This window comes from Balaenoptera ricei, chromosome 18, assembly GCF_028023285.1.
Source record: "Balaenoptera ricei isolate mBalRic1 chromosome 18, mBalRic1.hap2, whole genome shotgun sequence".
NCBI classification, from domain to species: Eukaryota; Metazoa; Chordata; class Mammalia; order Artiodactyla; family Balaenopteridae; genus Balaenoptera; species Balaenoptera ricei.
Genome location: NC_082656.1, coordinates 16,678,616 through 16,701,413, shown reverse-complemented (window position 1 = coordinate 16,701,413; position 22,798 = coordinate 16,678,616). Strand labels below are relative to the sequence as shown.

The following is a 22,798-nucleotide window of genomic DNA, read 5'->3' as shown; positions in this document are numbered from 1 at the left end:
ATTTATAGCACATACCTTTTGTACATTTTTTAAAAAGGTTTAGAAGGAAATGTAAACTAAACAGAGGTTAACCTTGAAGGGTTAGAATTAGAAAGAGGAAAAAATGGATTTTTCACTTCTTTCTACATTTTTGTATTGTATTAATTTTTACAGTGAGCATCTATATTTATGTAACTAAGTAAAAGTATTTAATTTCTTAAAAGGGACCCTACATTTCAATTCTAATGATTTGACATATCTAGATATTACAAATTAAAATAATAGGTAATTTTCTTTAGAAACTTCTTAAAGAGGAAAGCAAAATACTAGGTGATCCTTTACCAAGTAATCTATGCCTATAATCAAAGTATCTAACCAAGTGACTAGGTATGGAAAGGCTCTAAGAGCTGGTTCCAAAGAAACACTAGGCCTACCCTGAGCTTAGCAAAATTTAAGAACAGTCCAATATGAAAAGTTAAAAGTAAGAAGGATGGCTACTTAAAGAAATTGCTTGGCGAGAGGAGTAAAAAAACAACAGCAGCGGAGGCAATGGAACACAGTGGCACAGAGCTCTTAAAATGCTCTATAGTTAAGGTGAAATAACTTCAATAACTTCCATTCAAATCTCTGGCCAAGTCACTCTATGAGTACTATGATCAATTCTAGGTGACACATTTTGGTAGGGACTCAGATAAACATAAGCTTATCTTTCACATATAAATGACTCTCATTTGAGATACTGAAGCAGATTCTGTACAACTCTTTAAGGCAAAACCATGACCAGAGGGTAGAAGTTTCAAGAGGGTAAACCCTAAGCTGGAAATCAAAGGTATCAAATTCTCTGCTACTAATAGTGTTCAAGAAAGGACAGAACAAAGTTGTGTTGGATATGATGTAAAACAGCATACGACAAATGCACACTTTAATGGGCATATGAATCACTTGGTGATCTTAATAAAATGCAGGCTCTGGTTCAATAAGTCTGGGACAAAGACTAAGGTTTCGCATTTCTAACAAGACTGCAGGCTAGGAGACGCTAATGTTCACTGACTATACTTAGAATAGCAAGAATGTAGAAGGGTTATATGCATGTAATATCTTATGGTTCTGTAACATTTTCCTTACATTTATATAACTCTCAATCATTAGCAGATTACAGTACATACTCCGTATTTGTTGAATGAGTTTACCAACACTTTTCACATACGGTAACTTTGATTACAACCTAATCATAAAGTGGGAGCAGGGGGTATCTGGTATATTAAATTTCTTGATCAAGTCAAAAAAGTGTATGTAAGTGGCATATACAGTTTTCAGACTGGTGTCCAAGAAACAATGGTTCCAGGTAGAGAAAACTTCCTCTGGTCATATAAAATTAAAATATGTTGGATATAACCTTTTAAGCTCTCAAACGCACAGTCGCATTCAAATGTTACTAGAACCTTGTAGGAGAAAGACATGAATTTCCCTTCCCCTCCTCCTCTACAACATTCATGGCAGATGGAACACATTTTGGGAGACATTACATTACACACCATTCACCCCCAACATAAACAATAAATTCTCATAATGCAGATCTTCTCTTTAATCGAGAAACGGCCAATGTTCATATTCCCAACCTCTGAGCTTTGACTGGCTCCCTCAAGAAGAATGCTTTTCCTTTTCCCTGCCCACAACCCATCCAATTCCAAATCATTTTTTAAGGCCCAGTTTAAGTCTTCCTCTTCTGCCTTGAAACCTTCCCTGATTACTCTGGCCTTGAATAATTCAGCCCTTTCCTTCTCCAAATTTTAAGAGTGGTAGTTTTCAAACTTAAATTAATAAAAGTATAAATATAACGTTTCCTCAAATAAAATTGGATTTAGAGTGCTTTCATGGAGTACATTTTGAATACCGCTTCCCCACAGCATTTATCCTCTCCTTCTCATATTTTCAATTTAAATATACAACACCTCACACAACAACGTAAATGTAATTAACACTACTGAACTCTACACTTAAAAATGGTTAAGGTGGTAAATTTTGTTATGCGTTTTTACTACATTTCTTAAAAAATACACCATCTTGTACTGTTTGCTATTGTTTCCTGTTTGAATACACTAAAGGCAAGGATCATGTCATAATTCTTCCTCAGCATTGAGCACAAAATATCTAAGCACTGGACAGTTAAATATTCATTGATTCACTGATTATAGCCTAATATAGACCTGCCCAAGTTCACAGAGCCACTCGGAACTACACAAACTTCAACAAGCTTCAAAATATATAGATGTTACTTACCTTTACCTCAATATAAATGAGTGCTTCCCAAACTTAACATATAGCAATTTGCTAGGCTACAAGGGTATACCACCTCCTTCCTACATATGTCCAACCATCCATTGTCCATTCATTCATGTTTGTCATTCAAACATTTACTGAGTGGCTACCGTACATAGGAATTGTGTTAGATGCATGATACATAATCACTACTCTCACACATCATAAACGTATGTACCTATGTACCTATAATAACTCTCCTCTCCTGGTCTCTACAAATACCATTTTAGCTCAAAAATTGGCAAAGGGAGATAAAGAAAATCAAGACGTCCTAGTATCTTCGAAACTACTATACCTCGCTTTCACCCTTAAGCTAAAACTACTTTGGCTGACATGCAAATCTGTTAATGCCACTAGAGCATGGACTAAATACTTGCAAAAGTGTCTCTGTATCACCTTTACATTTTAACCTAAATCAAAGTCATACTTTCTGATCAAACATTGGACACCCATCTATTCTTATTTCTGTGTAAACACGATCAGAATTATCCGCCGAAGGATTGGTCATATTTATAATTAAACGACAATGGTCTACAATTATTAAGAACTTTACGGATGATGATGTCCACCCAAAAGCTAATACGTACTTTCTAAAGAACCACAATGTCTAAAAGTCAAGTTCAAATGTATTAAAATTTAGCAAAAAGTCTGAGTTATTAAAATTTAAGCTAAATTCAAACACTAAAATCAAAGTTACTTTTTCCTTGACAACAAAGCTTTCAATTGATACTTTACTAGAGTCTTATACACATAATACTCCTCAGAGTCTATGCCTGAAATTACTGTAATAACCAGGTACTTGATAATAACAATAAAGCACTTATATTTATCTCATCTGACCCTAAAAACTTGGTGAGGTAAAATGTTTAGGGAGATTAAACAATATAACCCTAAGTCACACAGTTGTAACTGGCAATGCCAGAACATGATTCCAACTCTAAATCGCATGGTCTTTCTACAGCATCTGAAGGTCCTACTGGTAGCAGCTAAATTCTCTTGAATACAATTCTATACCAACCTGGGTTGTGCCACAGTCACACAACAGTGAATGTTATTACAATTAGTTTGGTTTACTATATTCTATCTGCAGTAAAATTAACTACGTACAGTAGGACTATTCCATTACTTGGTTTCCTGTTGCTCTGTGATGTCTTACCTACCAATTTTTCTATATATAAATCAATATACCACCTCCCAGCAAAAACACAGTAAAACAAAATGCTATATAGATAGATAGATATCACTTACTTTTGGAAACTATATAACTTCAATCAACTTTCACTTTACATACAAACAAAAAAATAAATATTAAGTTTTTAATGACTTTAAATTTTGGAAAATACAGGTAAAGATCAAAGGCAGAGAAAAGTAAAGAAAAATATGGCTATCCTCATTTCACCTATTTACTCACTTAACCCTACTGTGCCTAAGAGCCCTTCCTTTCTAAGGTGAAAGAGTTTAGTCAAGAATCACAATAAGAAAAGCAATAGTGTTAGTTATGATAAAAATTAGAATAATGAGGGACTTCCCTGGTGGTCCAGTGGTAAAGAATCCTCCTTACAATGCAGGGAACTCGGGTTAGATCCCTGGTCGGGGAACTAAGATCCCACATGCCACGGGGCAACTAAGCCTGCATACCACAACTACTGAGCTCGTGCGCCTCAACTAGAAAGCCCGCGTCCTGCAAAACTACAGAGCCCACGCGCTCTGGAACCTGTGCGCCACAACAATAGAGCCCACGCACCCTGTAGCCTACACGCCACAACTAGAGAAGAGAAAACCCGCACACCACAAGTAGAGAGAAGTCTGCGCACCGCAACGAAGAGTCTGCGTGCCGCAAGGAAAGATCCCAGGTGCCTCATCGAAGATCCCATGTGCTGCAACTAAGACCCGACGCAGCCAAAACTAAACAAATTTTTTTTTAAATTAGAATAATGATTTAATGAACGTAATTTATACACAAAAGGAGGGTTTTTTTCCTTCAGGGAAAAGTTATCCCAACCTCTATATAAAACTGATTGTCTTAACATTTATCTAAGCGTAAATTTCTAAATCACCTGCAGCAAATGAGCAGACCATGTTGCGCCATGAAGCTTCTTAGGCACAGTTTTAGGCTGCTCCTCCTCCGCCTTTGGTAGTACACTTACTCTTGGCAGAAGCGCGTAAGTAACTGGCATCTTTCTCTGACATTCTCTTTTACCCAGCAAACTAAAACACGTTTTTGGTTGTCTGCCAGTATCACAAGATTATTTTTTTTCACGTTTTACAAAAAATAAACATTTCAAAAGTCTAAAGTTATGATTTAATCAGTGTAATATAATGTTTTTAGCTATTCAGGGCCAAGCCTCTGCAGTTTAATAATTCTCAAATCTTTATATTTAAAAGTCACTACTTTCCATTTTTATTCTTAATAAGTATGTTTATGAAGTCACTCAATTTGGGAACAGTTCATATTAGAATTTGCCTCAAAATTCACCTTGGTCATAAAGCTAGACTTTAGCTTAGTTGAGTTGAAAAGAAAAAAAAAAAAAAAAAAATTTAAGCTCTGCTACAACAAAGGCAGCCAGTAGAGGGACTAAAAGTTTACTTTTGCCATTGGCAAAACTAAACTCAGATGTTTTACTCTCACTGGTTTTTGGCATAAAGAAATCTAGACATGTAACAAAAAATACAGTGCAAAGTATAATACTCTACCTCTAGAGATATTTACTAATGGAAATCTTGTCATTTAGAAAATTTGGTTTTAATATTGGTCAAAAGTCTCAGGTAAAAGCATTTTGTTAAAGACAAATACAAAAACTTTTACTTCACGTAAGTTCTCTCAATAATTTAACAGTATTCTGATGTTAAACGAATTAAGGCATAAAATCTCAATAAGAAAATTTAAAGAATATAATTAAAGTAAGTAGGTCTTATCCACTAAAACCTATTTCATTTTTGCAAAGAAAATGCTTTTGAAAATGTTAAAACAAGTTATTTAGCAAAAATAGTTTTGAAAACGTAAAATCAAGGCTAATTTACCTTCAAATATAAACTAACCTGGTTCTCAGAATCAGCATTTTTAGTTTTACCCAAGAAATTTAAAATATAGGGGGAAGAGGCACAGGAATTTTACTGTACCCTTAAACAAGTCTTTATTATCTTCTGAAGCGAAAGGAAGGCAGCCCTGAGCATTCAGCAGACCTTTTAGTGGCTACCTCTGCTGCAGGACCAAAGGCCTCAAGTCTTCTTTCCGTGCCACCATGCTCCACCATGATTATCATTGTTTTAAACAAATCCCAGAAAGACAGCCAAGTGCCTGTCTATGCTACACTTTTCCCAGGGCAGGGAAAATGTACACCAAAGATCCACTCTCTGGCTCTCTCCTGTGACAGCAACTTCGGCTAACCCACATCTATTACTGGCTAGCTATTTTGCTATGTGCCAGGAAAGCCATGGCCAACAGAAATCACCCAAAAAGATGTTAAGGTGTATAACATTATACGTCTAGGCTAAAAGTATATTACCTAGCAGAAAATCAAAAAGTTCCAGAAATAGCCTGTGCTTTTTTTCAATCTAAAACTTCCTTTTCAAGTAAATTACAGTGACAACAAGCAAAAATGTAAGGAAATGGAAAGGGCAGCCCTGAGAAATAAGTACTACATCACTCAAGGTTCTCATGCATATACTGGACAAGTACCTAGCAGGATTGCTGCTAAAAATTTTGTAAGTTAAGTTCAAGACTAGAGCTTTAGGTTCCCTTTATTTACATCACTGTAGAATCTATATAAATACTGAAAATATGAAAAGAGTCCTGCATTATCTACCTTATTTTTCTCTATTACCATAGATAATAAAGAGGTAACAATATATGTTCTTCTAAAATATGATAAACCACCTCATATTCATTTAGAAACTTTTTCTGACACTTCCCTTTATAATTTGTCAAAAATCAGATTCTATAAAAAATATAAAATACAGAAACATTAATATTAAACGTATTTTTCTACTTTAAGCTTATTTCTAAAAGTATTAGATTGCAATTCACATCCAAAGCCTTATTAGTCATAATACTAATAAACACTTCTACAACTATACAGAATTGAGAAAAGAGGCTTTTAATACATACTTTGCAACACAAGTCAACCAGAATAAATAACATTCTTTAGTTTAATATTGCTCAAACTTCAGACATTTGAATACCACAACCAGAATTTTTTCAATATCTACTTATTACCTGCACTAATATTTATATACTTAATATTTTTCTTTAAATCAGTTCCTTTTTTTTTATTTTAGCCTCAAACTCTAGCAATAAGACCTATGAAATCATTCTATTCAATAACTCACTGTCATTAATATTGTTTAGCTTTTTTTTTTTTAAAGGGTGGGGGGGTTCATTATATTACAGGGATGAATACACAACTGGTTAATTACACGTTCCAAACAAAATATAATCATTATTTAAGTCAGTAAAGGCCCAACAGGCTTACATTAAGATCAATATTCCAAGGCCAGAATTACAAGTTTTATGTTTGTTTTCAAATTCAGCAAGATTACTTTTAGAGTCAAGACCCCAAGTAGTGTGGCATAAATAAGTCTTTTGATGTAAAAACTCAGATATTCATCTTAAGAAATTAGTGCTTTGGGTGGTGGTGTGATGAACTGGGAGATTGGGATTGACATATATACACTAATATGTATAAAATGGATAACTAATAAGAACCTGCTGTATAAAAAAATAAATAAAATAAAATTCAAAAAAAAGAAAAAGTTTTTGCTGAAAAAGCAAAAAAAAAAAAAAAAATCAGTGCTTTTAAAATAATACCTTCGACTACATACAAAAGATTTCTGAAGGATACACACTATAAACTGATTAATCATGGTTGCCTCTGAAGAACTGAAGTGAGCAACTGTATAACTTTCTCTAATGCTTGAACTTTTTAACCATGTGCATTTATAACATATTCAAAACAAGTACTCTTCAAAATTAAAATGTGCTTAGTATCCAAAAATAAAACTTTAAAAAAAAATCTCCTAGTGTATAGAAACCTAGTACTTAGAATACATTAAAGTATAAACTAAAGAAAAACATGTTAAAATTCCCCATTAAAAGAAATATATTTTTAGTTTCAAGTAATGCCATTATACAATTGTGTACCAGTACAGTTCCTTTATCTATTTAATTCCTTCTTTTTAAAAAAATAGCATTAGAAACAGATGGAATAATAAGACTTGAGCAAAAGTAGGAGGGAATCTCATGTATTTATTTTAACATAATGAGTAAGGAGCAATATCCTAGGATTTGATTTAAATAATAAACTAAATACAGCTGATCCTTGAACGCAAGGGGTTGAGGGGCGCTGACCCCTGCACAGTCAAAAATACACATATAACTTAATAGTCGGACCTTCGTATCTGCGATTCCGCAACCTCAGATTCAACCAACCCCAGACTGTGTAGTACTGTAGTATGCACGAAAAAATTCCACATGTAAGTGTCATTCAAGGGTCAGCTGTAGTAGTAATGTAAAAAATATTCACTATAAGAACTGAAGAATTACTAGCCTGACTTTGTGAAAAAGATGAATGTTAAACTCAATGACTGATAAGACTAACAATGAGTGCATCAAAGGACAGTAATATAAATTAAATGTATTTAAATATTAAATATTTAAATAATTTCACAGAATTTTGAGTTTTACATCTGAACTGGAGTCTAAAGTTTGGATAAGATTACTCTAACAAATAAATAGTTGGTTTTGGTATTATTTAATAAATAGTAGCAGGCAAACAGTGTTTATACTGGCATAAAAAGAGTAATGAGGGTATCAGAAATATAATTTTACTTAAGAAATACTAACATTCTGGATAAAGAACCTAATACATCCATTATACTAAATGGATTGCGTGGTATTAATTTAATTCCAGAAAAGCATATAATAATAAACATGTTAGGGAATTCCCCGGCAGTCCAGTGGTTAGGGCTCTGTGCTCTCACTGCCGAGGGCCCAGGTTTGATCCTTGGTCAGGCAACTAAGATCCCACAAGCTGCGCAACACAGCCAAAAAAATAAAATAATTAAAAAAAGAAAAAAAAACATGTTAGAAACATAACAGAAAAAGTAAAAAAATAAAAGCCAAGATGAAAACACATTTTCAAAGATAGGCAAAGTGATACAGCAATAATGCTGAAAATTAATTTAACCTCAAAAAAAAAATCATATAGATCTGCCTATTCTATCAAAAATAATCATCTCCTTGGGTGTTGACTACACCAAACCTACAGATATTACTTTTGCAAAAGTCTGATTAAATCACATCTTTAACCATTATCATTACTTCCTTCTAAACATCCATACTATGAATATGCTCTCAAAAGAATCATTCACACATACCACAGCTATCCTACAAAAAAGATGGAATTCAACCACAGCATTCTACCTAAGTATCTTTAAGACTACAAGTGAAAATGAAGAACTGCCTAATAAATACTGCATATCAGTAAAGTTAGCGATAAAGTATTAAACTTAATAAAGGAAAATAATTCATGATAAGCACTTGGAAAAACGAATAGTCTATTATTTCCCATATGCTACAGCTTAAGGTCAACCTCAAAATAATTTAATTGGATAAATCAAAATGCGAGATTTAGTTTTAAGGGGCCCTGCTTTGTAAAAAAATATATATATATAATATATGGAATTTTCGTTTTCTAGGAAAGAATTTGTGGTAACCCAATTTCAGTAAGTTTTTTTAGGAGGAAATATTTAAATTTCTCCAAATCCATTATACAGGTATATGTACTTGACTAAAGAGTTTCTAGAAATTCATTCTTGCTAAATTCTGATTCAAACATTTACTGACGCTCATGCTAAGCACCTTCCCAAGTGTTTATAGATATAAATTTTTCAAAATAGATGACACATTTGGGAAGCAAAAAACTAACCACATAATATTTGGGTTCTACTGTTAAAAACAAATTTTTACAAGCCTTCCTATCTATACATACAAATCCACCAAGGTTTTAAGTTAGAAATGAACCTCATGAAAAAGCAGATGTCACACATGGATGGGTGGGTGCCTGCACAGATTGTTACATGTTTTTGATTGATACTATAGCTCACTGAAATGGAAGCTCTAAGAACATGACAAGATAACTCTTTTTTACATTAGGATTTACATTCAATATAATCTTGTTTGGGATTAGACATTATCCCTTCTTGATTAACAATAAAATTTAGATGTAAAGATCTCTTACTCTTTCTACTACTTGATTTAGGCCCAATTTTCTGGATGCAATTACTTGGGTATTCCTTCTAACTTACTGGTTTGAGAAATGGGATTGACAATTTAAAATGTACAACAAAAATTCAAAATTCTACATTAGTTATTACCTTCCAAAGTACATAAATGATCAGGAACCGTCACAACTCAAGCATTACATCAGAGGCCACAAAAACATTAGTTTGCTTATTCCTAATAATCCAAAGTACTATTATCTGTCATTATCTTAGGGACCCACCAGGCTTTGTAACATCATCCACTGTGGTTTGCAGTCTAACCTTTCACAGAGCACTGCATACTCAATCATCTTCAATTTCTGTGATTAAAAATAATCAATTGCTTTTAATCCTTTCAGAATAGTTGTTTGGATGCTTCCAGTGTCTAAACTCCAGAATAAGCAGAATTTGTTGATGTTTCCTAATATCTAACTAGGTTCACCAGCTTTAAGACAAAGTGAGAGTTTTCCTTTAACATGCCAGCATCTATCCTGTCAATGACTAGTTACAAATTACATTACCTAATAGCTAATGCTACAATTACTTTTTCTCACCTACTCAGAACTGTTTTCCTTTCTATAATAAAGTTTTTTAGATGATATAATCCTCCCAAGGACCTTCACATGTTCCCCAGCTTCTCTGAACAAAACTAATAGATGGGGGCTTCCCTGGTGGCGCAGTGGTTGAGAGTCTGCCTGCCAATGCAGGGGACACGGGTTCGAGCCCCGGTCTGGGAGGATCCCACATGCCGCGGAGCAACTGGGCCCGTGAGCCACAATTACTGAGCCTGCGCGTCTGGAGCCTGTGCTCCGCGACAAGAGAGGCCTGCGCACTGTGACGAGGAGTGGCCCCCGCTTGCCACAACTAGAGAAAGCCCTCGCACAGAAACGAAGACTCAACACAGCCATAAATAAATAAATAAATAAAAGTAACAAAACAAAACAAAACAACACAGCATTCCATTCAAAAAAAAAAAAAAACTAATAGATGGAAAATGTTAAAACGTCATTTCCTTTTAAGGCAAAGATAAAAAAGGCAAGAGTATGTAGGACCTAGAATAAGTTTTGATAAGTCATCACTAGGCTGATAAATTGGTCCTCTGATTACAACTAACCCTCTTAATTATAAGATTTTTAAGTTAAAATACTTTTGAGGTACAACTATCTCTCAATATACCAATAATCAAATTTCAGATCACATAGGCCCTAAAAGAGAAATATCATCACATAAAATAATCCTTCCTAGGGTCATCCTATTATGTTCTTTTCCCACATAAATCTACATTACAAACAATAAAATGGATCATACCTTTTACATTTGACCTTTCTTCTGCACAATGACACCCTCCACCCCATCCTAATCATCACCAACCTGAACTCTAAAATATACTGTTACAAAGCCCTAAAAATGGGCTGAGATCTACATTTCCTCAAAGAAGCTTAAAACCTTTCTTGCTTTGAAAATCAAAAACATGTTTGTTTGTTTGAAGTACTCACTGTTATCAAACCATTTCTGAATAAGAATTAGAGATGTGGGGGAAAAGACTTTTGTAACTCCAAGGGGAGAGTATTTTTGGAGTAATCTACAAAGCTTCAATTCAAAGCCAAAAACCATTATGTTCCCTAAGGCAAGAAATTTTACTTTAGCTGAAACTGCTGGACAGCTAATTCTAGCTTCTTGTGATGTATACATGTTGGGTTATGAAAAAACTTTTTTTGTTTTTTCTCAAAGGTTTCAGATTATAAACCTTTTCCAAGCAGGCACTTAGCTAGATGATTAACAAATATTATTTCCAATCCTTATAAACTTTTTCAAGATTGGTATTACCACCATTTTGTGGATGAGAAATTTGAGGCTCAGTGAGGTTAAGGGACTTGTCAGTCAATACAACATAAGCTAGTAGCCCCAGAGCCAGGTACAGTCAGTTCTAATGAAGCAGTTCTTTCCCTATCACCACAATTCTTGTTCTTTAAAAAGCTGGATAAAATACTCTACCCACAATTCCCATTTTTAAAATTCAATTAAAAGGAAATTCACAAAAATGGTAATACGTGTATTACAATAACAAATTATATCATATATCACTCAGTCTTTACCACAATCCTGCAAGATAGATTATTTCATTCTATTTTTTCTTAATGGGGAAACTGAGGCTGAGAGATTACATGACTTGCCAGGAACCCATGGGTGGACTAGGAATTCATAGAGCCAAACAGATTTCTCTGAATCAACAACAATGCTTAGAGATTTTCAAAGGTATCTTACGTCAAAGGAAACTGATCGATAGTTAACTAATTACAAAGCTGTCCAGGTAAAAACTTATAATTACAGCAGTAATACTGGCACACTACATGGGAAAAGTCAACTAATTAACTGACTAGGTTAATAGTCCTGTATTAACTACATCAGAAACTTTAAATAAACTATGAATACAAAAGCAAACAGTATATATATATATATATATATATATATATATATATATATATATACACACACATATATATACATATTAGCATCCAGGCCTTAAATTAAGAACGGTATAAAAAAAAAGAACGGTATAAAATCCTGGCAACTATCCCCCACGTTCACATTCTTTTTTTTTTTTTTCTTCAAGGAGTTGGGAGGGAGGAGGGAGTGGGAAGAAAATCCAACTGAATGTAACAAACAGTATGTTAACAGGTGTTACAAGAAAAGCTAAGTGTAACAAAACGACAAAATGAAACGACTGCTTTTCACAGAGGAACTGAAAGGATGCACATTTCATTGGAGAGCTACTGATACACCCCCACCCAGAGGGACTCAGACCTACTGGCTATACCTTCCAATAAAATTTGCTCTTAAATAAAATACAAATTACTAGTAAAATCTGCATGACTGTTTCATAACCAATTGCTCTCTTTTGAAATATTTCATAATGTGAGGAAATTCAGCATTTTAACTTTTCTGGGCCTTACTTTCTACACTTATACAATGAGGAAGATGGAGTCTAACGTCACTTTCAATTATAAAGCCCTGGGAAACAATAACGATAATAATATTTACAGAAAGTCTACTGAAAAGTTCTGTCAGTAGATGCAAAAAGTTCAATTTTTTTTCCCAAGAGTGTATTTAAAAATTCACTAAGTTTCATAATTAGAATATGTGTATTTAAGGTATATCTCAACAGAAAAGGTTGGGTGGAAAGAAGAGGGATCAGGGAATAAAGACAAACGAAAACAAAACCCAAAAGACTCAGTACTTTATGGTTTGGGACCATGCTTAAATTAAACAGATTAATAATAGGGCTAAATGAAAATTAAGTTTGTATAAAGAAATTACTTATTTAAAATGAAAGAAAACAGGGAATTCCCTGGCAGTTCAGTGGTTAGGACTCTGCGCTTTCACTGCCAAGGACCTGGGTTCAATATCTGGTCGGGGAACTCAGATCCCGCAAGCCGAGTGCCCCGGTCAAAAAAACAAAAACAAAATAAGAATTAAAAAAATAAATAAAATTAAATGAAAGAAAACAGGGCTGGTATACGTGAGCACTGACCAACCAAAGAAAAGAAACCCACCAAGACGATTTTACTTATAAGAGTATGAATTTGAGTGAAGGATTATGATGACTAAAAATAATTTTAAATATTTAGGAAGATTTCAAGTTATAAAATATTATACGATCTCCTTGGAGAAATCCGTAACACAAACATGGCTAAACAATACTTTTAGCTAATTCTGACCATAAATGACCTTAAATCAATTGAAAATAACTGAATAAGTGAAATTCTTTCATTCAAATATTTGTTCCTGGCTTTTTAATTTTCAGCTGTACAGTTTAATACATAATTATTGACATTCTTCTGCATAAAGGGAAAATAAAAATTTCTTTGAAGAAATGGAACGTATTATTTACCTTTTGTACTTCTGATTTATTTTCAATAATTTCTAATCAAGAATGCAATTGATGTCTTTAGGATATTCTTTTTCACTCTCTTTTAGAAAAAACACACCAGGGTGGTTTTTTGATCCTTTAGAAAACAGATTTAGAGTATAAAATTATGAAGATAAATTATAGCAAGTATTTTCAAAGAAAATAAAACCTGGGTCTTGAAATTTGTCATTTAAATTACCATCTTTAAAACTAGTGCTCATGGATGACACGGTACTATACATAGAGAATCCCAAAGATGCTACCAGAAAACTACTAGAGCTAATCAATGAATTTGGTAGAGTAGCAGGATACAAAATTAATGCACAGAAATCTCCTGCATTCCTATACACTAATGATGAAAAATCTGAAAGACAAATTAAGGAAACACTCCCATTTACCACTGCAACAAAAACAATAAAATACCTAGGAATAAACCTACCTAAGGAGACAAAAGACCTCTATGCAGAAAACTATAAGACACTGATGAAAGAAATTAAAGATGATACAAACAGATGGAGAGATATACCATGTTACTGGATTGGAAGAATCAACACTGCGAAAGTGACTATACTACCCAAAGCAATCTACAGATTCAATGCAATCCCTATCAACTACCAATGGCATTTTTCACAGAACTAGAACAAAAAATTGTACAATGTGTATGGAAACACAAAAGACCCCTAATAGCCAAAGCAATCTTGAGAAAGAAAAATGGAGCTGGAGGAATCAGATTCCCTGACTTTACACTATACTACTGGGCTACAGTAATCAAGACAGTATAGTACTGGCACAAAAACAGAAATATAGACCAATGGAACAGGATAGAAAGCCCAGAGATAAATCCACGCACATATGATCACCTTATTTTTGATAAAGGAGGCAAGAATAATACAATGGAGAAAAGACAGCCTCTTCAAAGTGGTGCTGGGAAAACTGGACAGCTACAAGTAAAAGAATGAAGTTAGAACACTCCCTAAGACCATACACAAAAATAAACTCAAAATGGATTAAAGACCTAAATATAAGGCCAGACACTATAAAACTCTTAGAGGAAAACATAGGCAGAACACTCTATGACACAAATCACAGCAAGATCCTTTTTGACCCACCTCCTAGAGAAAGGGAAATAAAAACAAAAATAAACAAATGGGACCTAACGAAACTTAAAAGCTTTTGCACAGCAAAGGAAAACATAAACAAGACGAAAAGACAACCCTCAGAATGTGAGAAAATATTTGCAGATGAAGCAACTGACAAAGGATTAATCTCCAAAATTTACAAGCAGCTCATGCAGCTCAATATCAAAAGAAACAAACCCAATCCAAAAACAGGCAGAAGACCTAAATAGACATTTCTCCAAAGAAGATATACAGATTGCCAACAAACACAGGAAAGAATGCTCAACATCACTAATCATTAGAGAAATGCAAATCAAAACTACTATAAGGTATCACCCCTCACACCAGTCAGAATGGCCATCATCAAAAAATCCACAAACAGGGCTTCCCTGGCGGCCCAGTGGTTAAGAATCTGCCTGCCAACGCAGAGGACACGGGTTCGAGCCCTGGTCTGGGAAGATCCCACATGCCGCGGAGCAACTGGGCCCGTGAGCCATGATTACTGAGCCTGCGCGTCTGGAGCCTGTGCTCCGCAACGGGAGAGGCCGCGACGGTGAGAGGCCCGCACACCGCGATGAAGAGTGGCCCCCACTCGCCGCAACTGGAGAAAGCCCTCGCACAGAAACGAAGACCCAACACAGCCAAAAATAAATATAAATAAATAAATTAATTAAAAAAAAAAAATCCACAAACAATAAATGCTAGAGAGGGTGTGAAGAAAAGGGAACCCCCTTGCACTGTTGGTGGGAATGTAAATTGACACAGCCACTATGGAGAACAGTGTGGAAGATTCCTTAAAAAACTAAAAGTAGAACTACCATACAACCCAGCAATCCCACTACTGGCATATACCCTGAGAAAACCATAATTCAAAAAGAGTCATGTACCACAATGTTCACTGCAGCTCTATTTACAATAGCCAGGACATGGAAGCAACCTAAGTGTCCATCAACAGATGAATGGATAAAGAAGATGTGGCACATATATACAATGGAATATTACTCAGCCATAAAAAGAAACGAAACTGAGTTATCTGTAGTGAGGTGGATGGACCTAGAGTCTGTCATACAGAGTGAAGTGAGTCAGAAAGAGAAAAATAAATACCATATGGTAACACATATATATGGAATCCAAAAAAAAAAAAAGCTTCTGAAGAACCTAGGGGCAGGACATGAATAAGAAAGACACAGATGTAGAGAATGGACTTGAGGACACGGGGAGGGGGGAGAGTAAGCTGGGACAAAGTGAGAGAGTGGCTTGGACATATATACCCTACCAAATGTAAAATAGATAGCTAGTGGGAAGCAGCCGCATAGCACAGGGAGATCAGCTCGTTGCTTTGTGACCACCTAGAGGGGTGGGATAGGGAGGCTGGGAGGGAGACGCAGGAAGGAGGAGATATGGGGATATATGTATACGTATAGCTGATTCACTTTGTTATAAAGCAGAAACTAACACACCATTGTAAAGCAATTATACTCCAATAAAGATGTAAAAATAAATAAATAAATAAATAATAAATTAAATTAATGCTCAATAGGAAATAAATCATAGCCATGTTATACTACTTTGAGCTCAGTCAAACCTTCTTTTTAAAACATCCCTTGAGGGGCTTCCCTGGTGGCGCAGTGGTTGAGAATCTGCCTGCCAATGCAGGGGACACGGGTTCGAGCCCTGGTCTGGGAAGATCCCACATGCCGTGGAGCAACTGGGCCCGTGAGCCACAATTACTGAGCCTGCACGTCTGGAGCCTGTGCTCCGCAACAAGAGAGGCCGTGATAGTGAGATGCCTGCGTGCTGCGATGAAGAGTGGCCCCCGCTTGCCACAACTAGAGAAAGCCCTAGCACAGAAACGAAGACCCAACACAGCCATAAATAAATAAATTAATAATTGGGGGGAAAAAAAAAAGTTTTAAAAAAATAAAATCCCTTGATCTACCTAATAGATGTGCTCCTCAAAAGTTCCTTGCATATCAAACTTGTGTATATCTCATCTTAAACGCACTAGGGGGAGCTCCCTATTTGAAAGAATCCTAAAACATGTGCTTTTGTCTTCTAAGGGTTCCTTTTCTAACTTGTATTCCTATGAAAGAATGGCTTTCTGACTTATCTGCTAATTGATATTCATCCAGTTTTCATTTAACATTGTCTTTTTTTAAAATACCATCCTTGTACTTTATCCCATGCTTATCAACTGCCATTAAGACAACTTTGATCAAGTTATATTTACCTTTCACACTGCTTCCCCAGGAAGCAATATAAAGCCCCCCCTGCGAAAAATATACATATACTTAATATGCTACTAACAGATTTCAAAGCATGTAATAAAAATCAGCTTTAAATATCACTAGATTTTTATAACTAATTTCAAATTCAAAGGTGAAAAATAACAGAAAACCAGAGGTGAATCTATGGAGGGGAGAAAAAGTATGCTCTGTGTCTACTGAGCACTTCATAATTTTTAAATTACATTTTAATATACCATCCCATTTCAGACTCTCATCGATTCTATATGGGTATAAATGGCTTCATTACTGGCAATTTGGGGAACGAAGAAGCAGAGGCACAGGGCAGTAAAGTGACTGCCCAATGTGTCATAGTAATTCAATGTCAAGGGCAGAATTGGAATCCAATTTTCACATTCCTAGCCATTGCTCTTCTTTTACACAATTAAAGATGGAGAAAAAACATTTAAGCAAGTTTGACTATAGAGTCGCCTATCCATCAATAATTACTGAAAATAATTTCAAGAGGCTTAAAGTTCAGGCGCTCGCCAAGACCTTTCAAAGGGAAAAGGACAGTCTCTTCAACAAATCGTGTTGGAAATACTTGATGTCCACATGCAAAAGAATGAAGCTTACTTCATTCTACACCATATACCAAAATTAACTCAAAATGGATTAAAGACGTAAATGTAAGACATAAAACTAAAACTCCTGAAAGAAAATATAGGGGGAAAGCATCAATACATAGGATTTGGCAATGATTTCTTGGATATGACACTAAAAGCAAAGGCAGCAAAATAAAAAATAGATATACTGGAATACATCAAAAATTAAAACTTCTGTGAAAAGGACAATCAACAGAGTGAAAAGGCAGCCCGTGGAATGGGAGAAAAATCTGCAAATTGCACACCTGATAAGGGGTTAATAGCCAGAATATTTAAAGAACTCCTACCAACAACGGGAAAAAATAACAATTAAAAAATAAGCAAAGGTCTTGAACAGACATTTCTCCAAAGCCAGTATACAAAAGTCCACCCAGCATATGAAGAGATGTACAATATAAATAATAACTAGGTAAATGCAAATAAACCAATGAGATATCACTTCAAATCCATTAGGATGGCTAATATTAGAAAAAAGGAAAATAGTGTTATCAAGGATGTGGAGAAATTGGAATTCTTGTGCATTATTGGTGGGAATATAAAATAGTGCAAACTTTATGGAGAACAATATGGCATTTCCTTAAATTTTTTTAAATAGAATTACCATACAATCTAGCAATTCCACTTCAGGGTATATATCCAAAAGAACTGAAAGCAGGATCTCAAGAGACATTTACACCATGTTCATAGCAGCATTATTCACAACAGCCAAGAGGTGGAAGCAACCAAAGTGTCCATCAACAGATTAATGGGTAGGCAAAATGTGGTATATACAAAAAAATTTTTTAAATGTGGTATACACATACAATGGAATATTATTTAGCCATAAAAAGAAATGAAATCCCAACACATGCTACATGTATGAACCTTGAGGACATTATGTTAAGTAAAATAAGCCAGTCACAAAAAGACAAATACTGTATGATTCCATTTATAGGTGGCATCTCTAGAGTAGTCAAATTCATAGAAACAGAAAGTAGAATGGTGCCCTTCTTTGATTGTCAGGGGCTGGGGTTACGGGGAAATGAGGAGTTATTGCTTTGAAAGGACTTTCAGTTTTGAAAGATGAAAATGTTCTGGAAATTGGTTGCACAATAATGTGAATATACTTAACACTACTGAACTGTACATTTAAAAATGGTCAGGATGGTAAATTTGATGCTATGTGTTTTTTACCACAATTTAAAAATTAGAAAAAAAAGTTCAGAGACTTAAAAAATGTCTCCAGTTTATATTCAGCACAGAATGTTCAAGTATAATAACCTACTTTCTTTTGAAAAGATATCTATAGGTCAATAAATACGAAACTATTGTTTACATATTTCTTGATAGCCTAAAGGAAACCAAAAACCCAAATGGGAATCAAGTTTTCATTACTTCACCTACCAACATTAAAAGAGAAGCCTTTATTATGTACTACCTGAGAACTAAATGGGTACTGCTTTGGTAAAGGGAAAAAAGCAGTATTATTAGAAATCTACCTGAATTATCTGCTAAGTTCACAAATAGCTCTTTATGCTGAAGAATAAAACCGGCTAACATTATTCTCCCTAAGATTCATTCAATTTGATGGTGTCTAAAAGCCACCATTTTTCAATGAGGTAAACACTTGGAATAAAAAACCCTCAAAAAATTAAACATATATTTTGCTTCCTTTTATGGTATTACTCAAGGATTGTCTTCACCAAAGGCATACAATAGTAGGTCAGGTACCATTCTAAGTCCTAGAACAACTGAATCAGTACTAGTATATTGAGTAGTAGGAGTGTGGCATCAGTCCAGTGACAAAAATGATGAACTGCAGGCCAGAGTAATATTTAGCAGCTAAACCTAACTGGAACCTAACTTAAAGAAAAATAATAATAATAAACAATGTTGAAAACATTGCCAGAAAACAGAACAATTTGGAAAAGTATGAAAAATAAACCGATCTACATAGGAAACTTTAATCAGACCTCTAAAACTTTATACATGTCCAAACTTTAGATATTAAGGCAGGTTCAAATTTTCAGTGGCTCTCAAAAGATCAGCATTATTTGAAACTCTGGTGAATACATGTGAAAAAAAAAAAATCTATCAAATTTAGCTGCAAGGATAAGCAATTTAATAAGTTGTTATCATAATTTATAAAGAAAAGGTTGACTACACATTGTTCCATGATCGTAGAAGTATCAGCAAATGGTACTGATTATCAAAATTAAATATTTATAAGGACTTCTATATGCAAGGAACTTGTTAGTCAGATATCCAAAGTGCTTGAGAAAACATTCACCAAGAATCATTTTTCTCTTAGCTACTTTAACCTTACTGATGCCCTGCAAGTTTTCTTAGTATCCTAGCTAATATCTCAAAGACGTTTTATTTGTAGATATGCCAACTAAACTTATGCAATATAGATATAGATATTAAAAATACTCTTGGAATTGATTATGGAAACCACATATGTGCATGCATGTGGGTGGTGGGAACACATGTGGAGATATCTATATAAATATACAGATACATATATATATAAACCCCATTTAAGTGTTTAAGAAAAATTATTCAGAAACTTAAAGGTTTTTAGATGTTCTATAAAATCAATATGCCCTTTCATCTAGCTCACCTTTTCTCATTTCCTTCAACTACTGAGATTATATACAAGCATTTAGTACTGTGGGCTCCAAAGATCCTAATATAGAGCATGAAACGGGAAGTATTTACAAGAAACACTGAGGTTACAGAAAACTGGTACTCCACAAAAAATAGGCAGATAACCTTACGAAGAAAATACATGAACTATATTCAGTATTAAATATTTGAGACTTCCAAACTTCTTGATAATTTATCCTTTTTTTGAATAGAAAATGTATATTTAAATCAGCAAGAAAAAAATCTTATGATGAAAAATGTCTTCTGGGAAGATGTTTTCTTCTAATTAATCATGAGAATCATAATCATTAGACTCAATCATTGTCATTTTCATTTGGAAAATTGTGGCTTCCTTAGTTATTTTAATGCTAGGATCATTTTCATGTGGCAATTCAGGATATTACTCCTTGCATCCTTGCTTATTCATCAAAATAACTGAAAGGCATAATCTCTCCCCCGTGTTGAATTAATAAATCTTAACATACAAAAACATCCTATCTCCAGGCTCTTCTCTTGGTCAAAGTGGTAAGAGCACAGCAGGACCACCTTCAACCTCAAACTTTTTGTGAGCTTTATAGACAAGAACTTAAGCATCCTCTGGTGGAAGATGGCAACTGGGAAAAGGAAAATACGGGTTTAAATAACAAATGTCCTCAGCCTCTCCACGACAATCAGTTTTTTCTAAGGAAACACCTAAGAAATATTTTTAATAGGAGGTAGAAGGTAAACGTGTCTAAATGCCTTTCCCACTTATGAAATGTGATGCAGAAGAACAGGAAATTAGTAGTTCTGCTATACACTGACAACCTGCCAACCAAATAATAACAGTTAGTATATCCAATAATAAGGAAATAAGGATAACTGAATAATGGTAAGTTTCATATCTGTCTTTGAACTCAAAGTTTAGATCAAAACCTTAAGCAATAAGACTGCACAGCGCTCCAGATAACAAAGGAATATGAAAGGGAAATAAATCCATTATTTTAAAGAAACAAACTGAAAAGTTCATGGCAAATCTGCCCAACTTACTAAAAGCTGAAAAAGAAAGCAGCATGAAAGGGGAAACAGAAAAAGATTAATGTGTGAGAAAATACAGGAAGTGCAATTCCATAATTCCATAAAGATAGAAACAAAGTAACTCCAAGTTGCAACATATACTTTAAATGCAATAGAACTACATTCAGCCATTTCCAAAGCCAAAGATGTTCAGGCACTGAATAGTTACCCTTAAGAAGAAAAGCATAAACATTTCTATAACAAGGGAACAATTCTGCTTCTTTCTATATAAAGAAACCAAAAGCTGTAGTTGCGGGAAGAATTTCCCTGAAATTTGTGAAACTCCTAAAACTGTGGCTCATGGAACTTGGGAACAAGAACAAAATGTGTGCCTAAAAGTATCATTGTGGTAATAGTGCTTTGCACAACAACATAGGAACTGAACTCCTTGGATTTAATATTCCTTTGTTATGTGTAACATTACACATTCTTCAGTATCTTTTACTTCCCAGGCCAGTTGCCTCAGAAAGTGTTATAATGGACCACCTTGCATTATCCCATAGTGAACCATCATGTGATTTAATGGTCTTGTCTCATCTTCAAAGAGATAACAGCAAGTGCAATAGAGGAACTGGGAGAGTTAAGGGAGAAAGGAAGGGTTCTTTCATATTTTCAAACAGCCTCTTTTCCAAGCGTTTGGAGTTTAAAAACAAAACTCTGGACCTGCCATTTAATTCAAGAATGGCTTCAGAATTCTTCCTGCATAGTGCCTTATTGGACACACCTCAAAAGCTGAGAAATCTTAATGTACTCAGCCAGTTAGTGCACTACAATGAAAACCTTCTTACCTTTCAGAGCTACACAATATGGTTAAATTAAACCCTGATACAACAAATAGAATAATTTCCTCTAACATTTTAAGACCACTAATCAACTAGTGTCTGTCAGTCATTGCAACAGTTGCACAATTGCCTGTGGATAGACTACCAGAGAAACTGAGTGTGGTGAGGCAGGATGTTTTCCTGTTTATTTCCTGAGTGAACTTTAAGGGATTAAAACTAAATTTATGTCAACTTCATAGCAAAGAATTCAGATTCGAATTCTGAACACAAATACATTTTAAGAAAAGAAAAAAAAAATGAGGGCTATAAAACCATATACAGTGTGGTCAGAGTTTCACTTTTGTATTATGTGCATACTGGATTTTAATCTGAAATGTTTTACACTTGTATTTCACGTTATATAGTTTCGGGACTGGACTGTTTTTCCACAAAAAGAAAAATCAACTGTTTTTCCACCTTAATAGTCAACCTACCTGCCCATAGTTGTCTATGCCAGTTACTAATCTATTTAAATTTAATAAATCAAAAGCTGTCCTTAGGGATTGGCCAAGAGTCGTAAGTCCTTCAGCCTGAAGGTTTTTCAGTTCATTCATAAACGTTGCATGGTTTTCTTTCCATCCGGCCTGAAAAGAAAAACGTAAGAATTTTTTTTCATCTTTCAAAGCCATGTGCACACGGACGGCCGTTACAATGTGCCGTTCACCAAGGAGCTGCTTCACTTTGCTGCACGGTTTTGAGTAACGTGTCAATACCGCATCACTGCTGAGGAAACTCTCTTCCAAAGGAGGCCAAGAATAAACCTGCTGGCTCTACAGCTTTCGGTAGCTACCAGCCTTCGTACTTTATAACTTCCCCG

At 34.7% G+C, this 22,798-nt stretch overlaps 1 protein-coding gene across 3 annotated transcripts in view; it reads right to left on the bottom strand.

The window, feature by feature from the left end:
• Window positions 1-22,798, bottom strand: part of INTS6 (integrator complex subunit 6) — a 109,756-nt gene that overhangs the window by 85,291 nt on the left and 1,667 nt on the right. For all 3 annotated transcript variants that reach the window (XR_009498632.1, XR_009498631.1, XM_059902495.1), the window contains exon 3: window positions 22,416-22,565. Coding sequence is in view for 1 of the 3 variants with exons in the window: in XM_059902495.1 (XP_059758478.1) it covers window positions 22,416-22,565 (150 nt within the window). In the remaining 2 variants the exon portion in view is untranslated. The remainder of the gene's footprint in view (window positions 1-22,415; window positions 22,566-22,798) is intronic.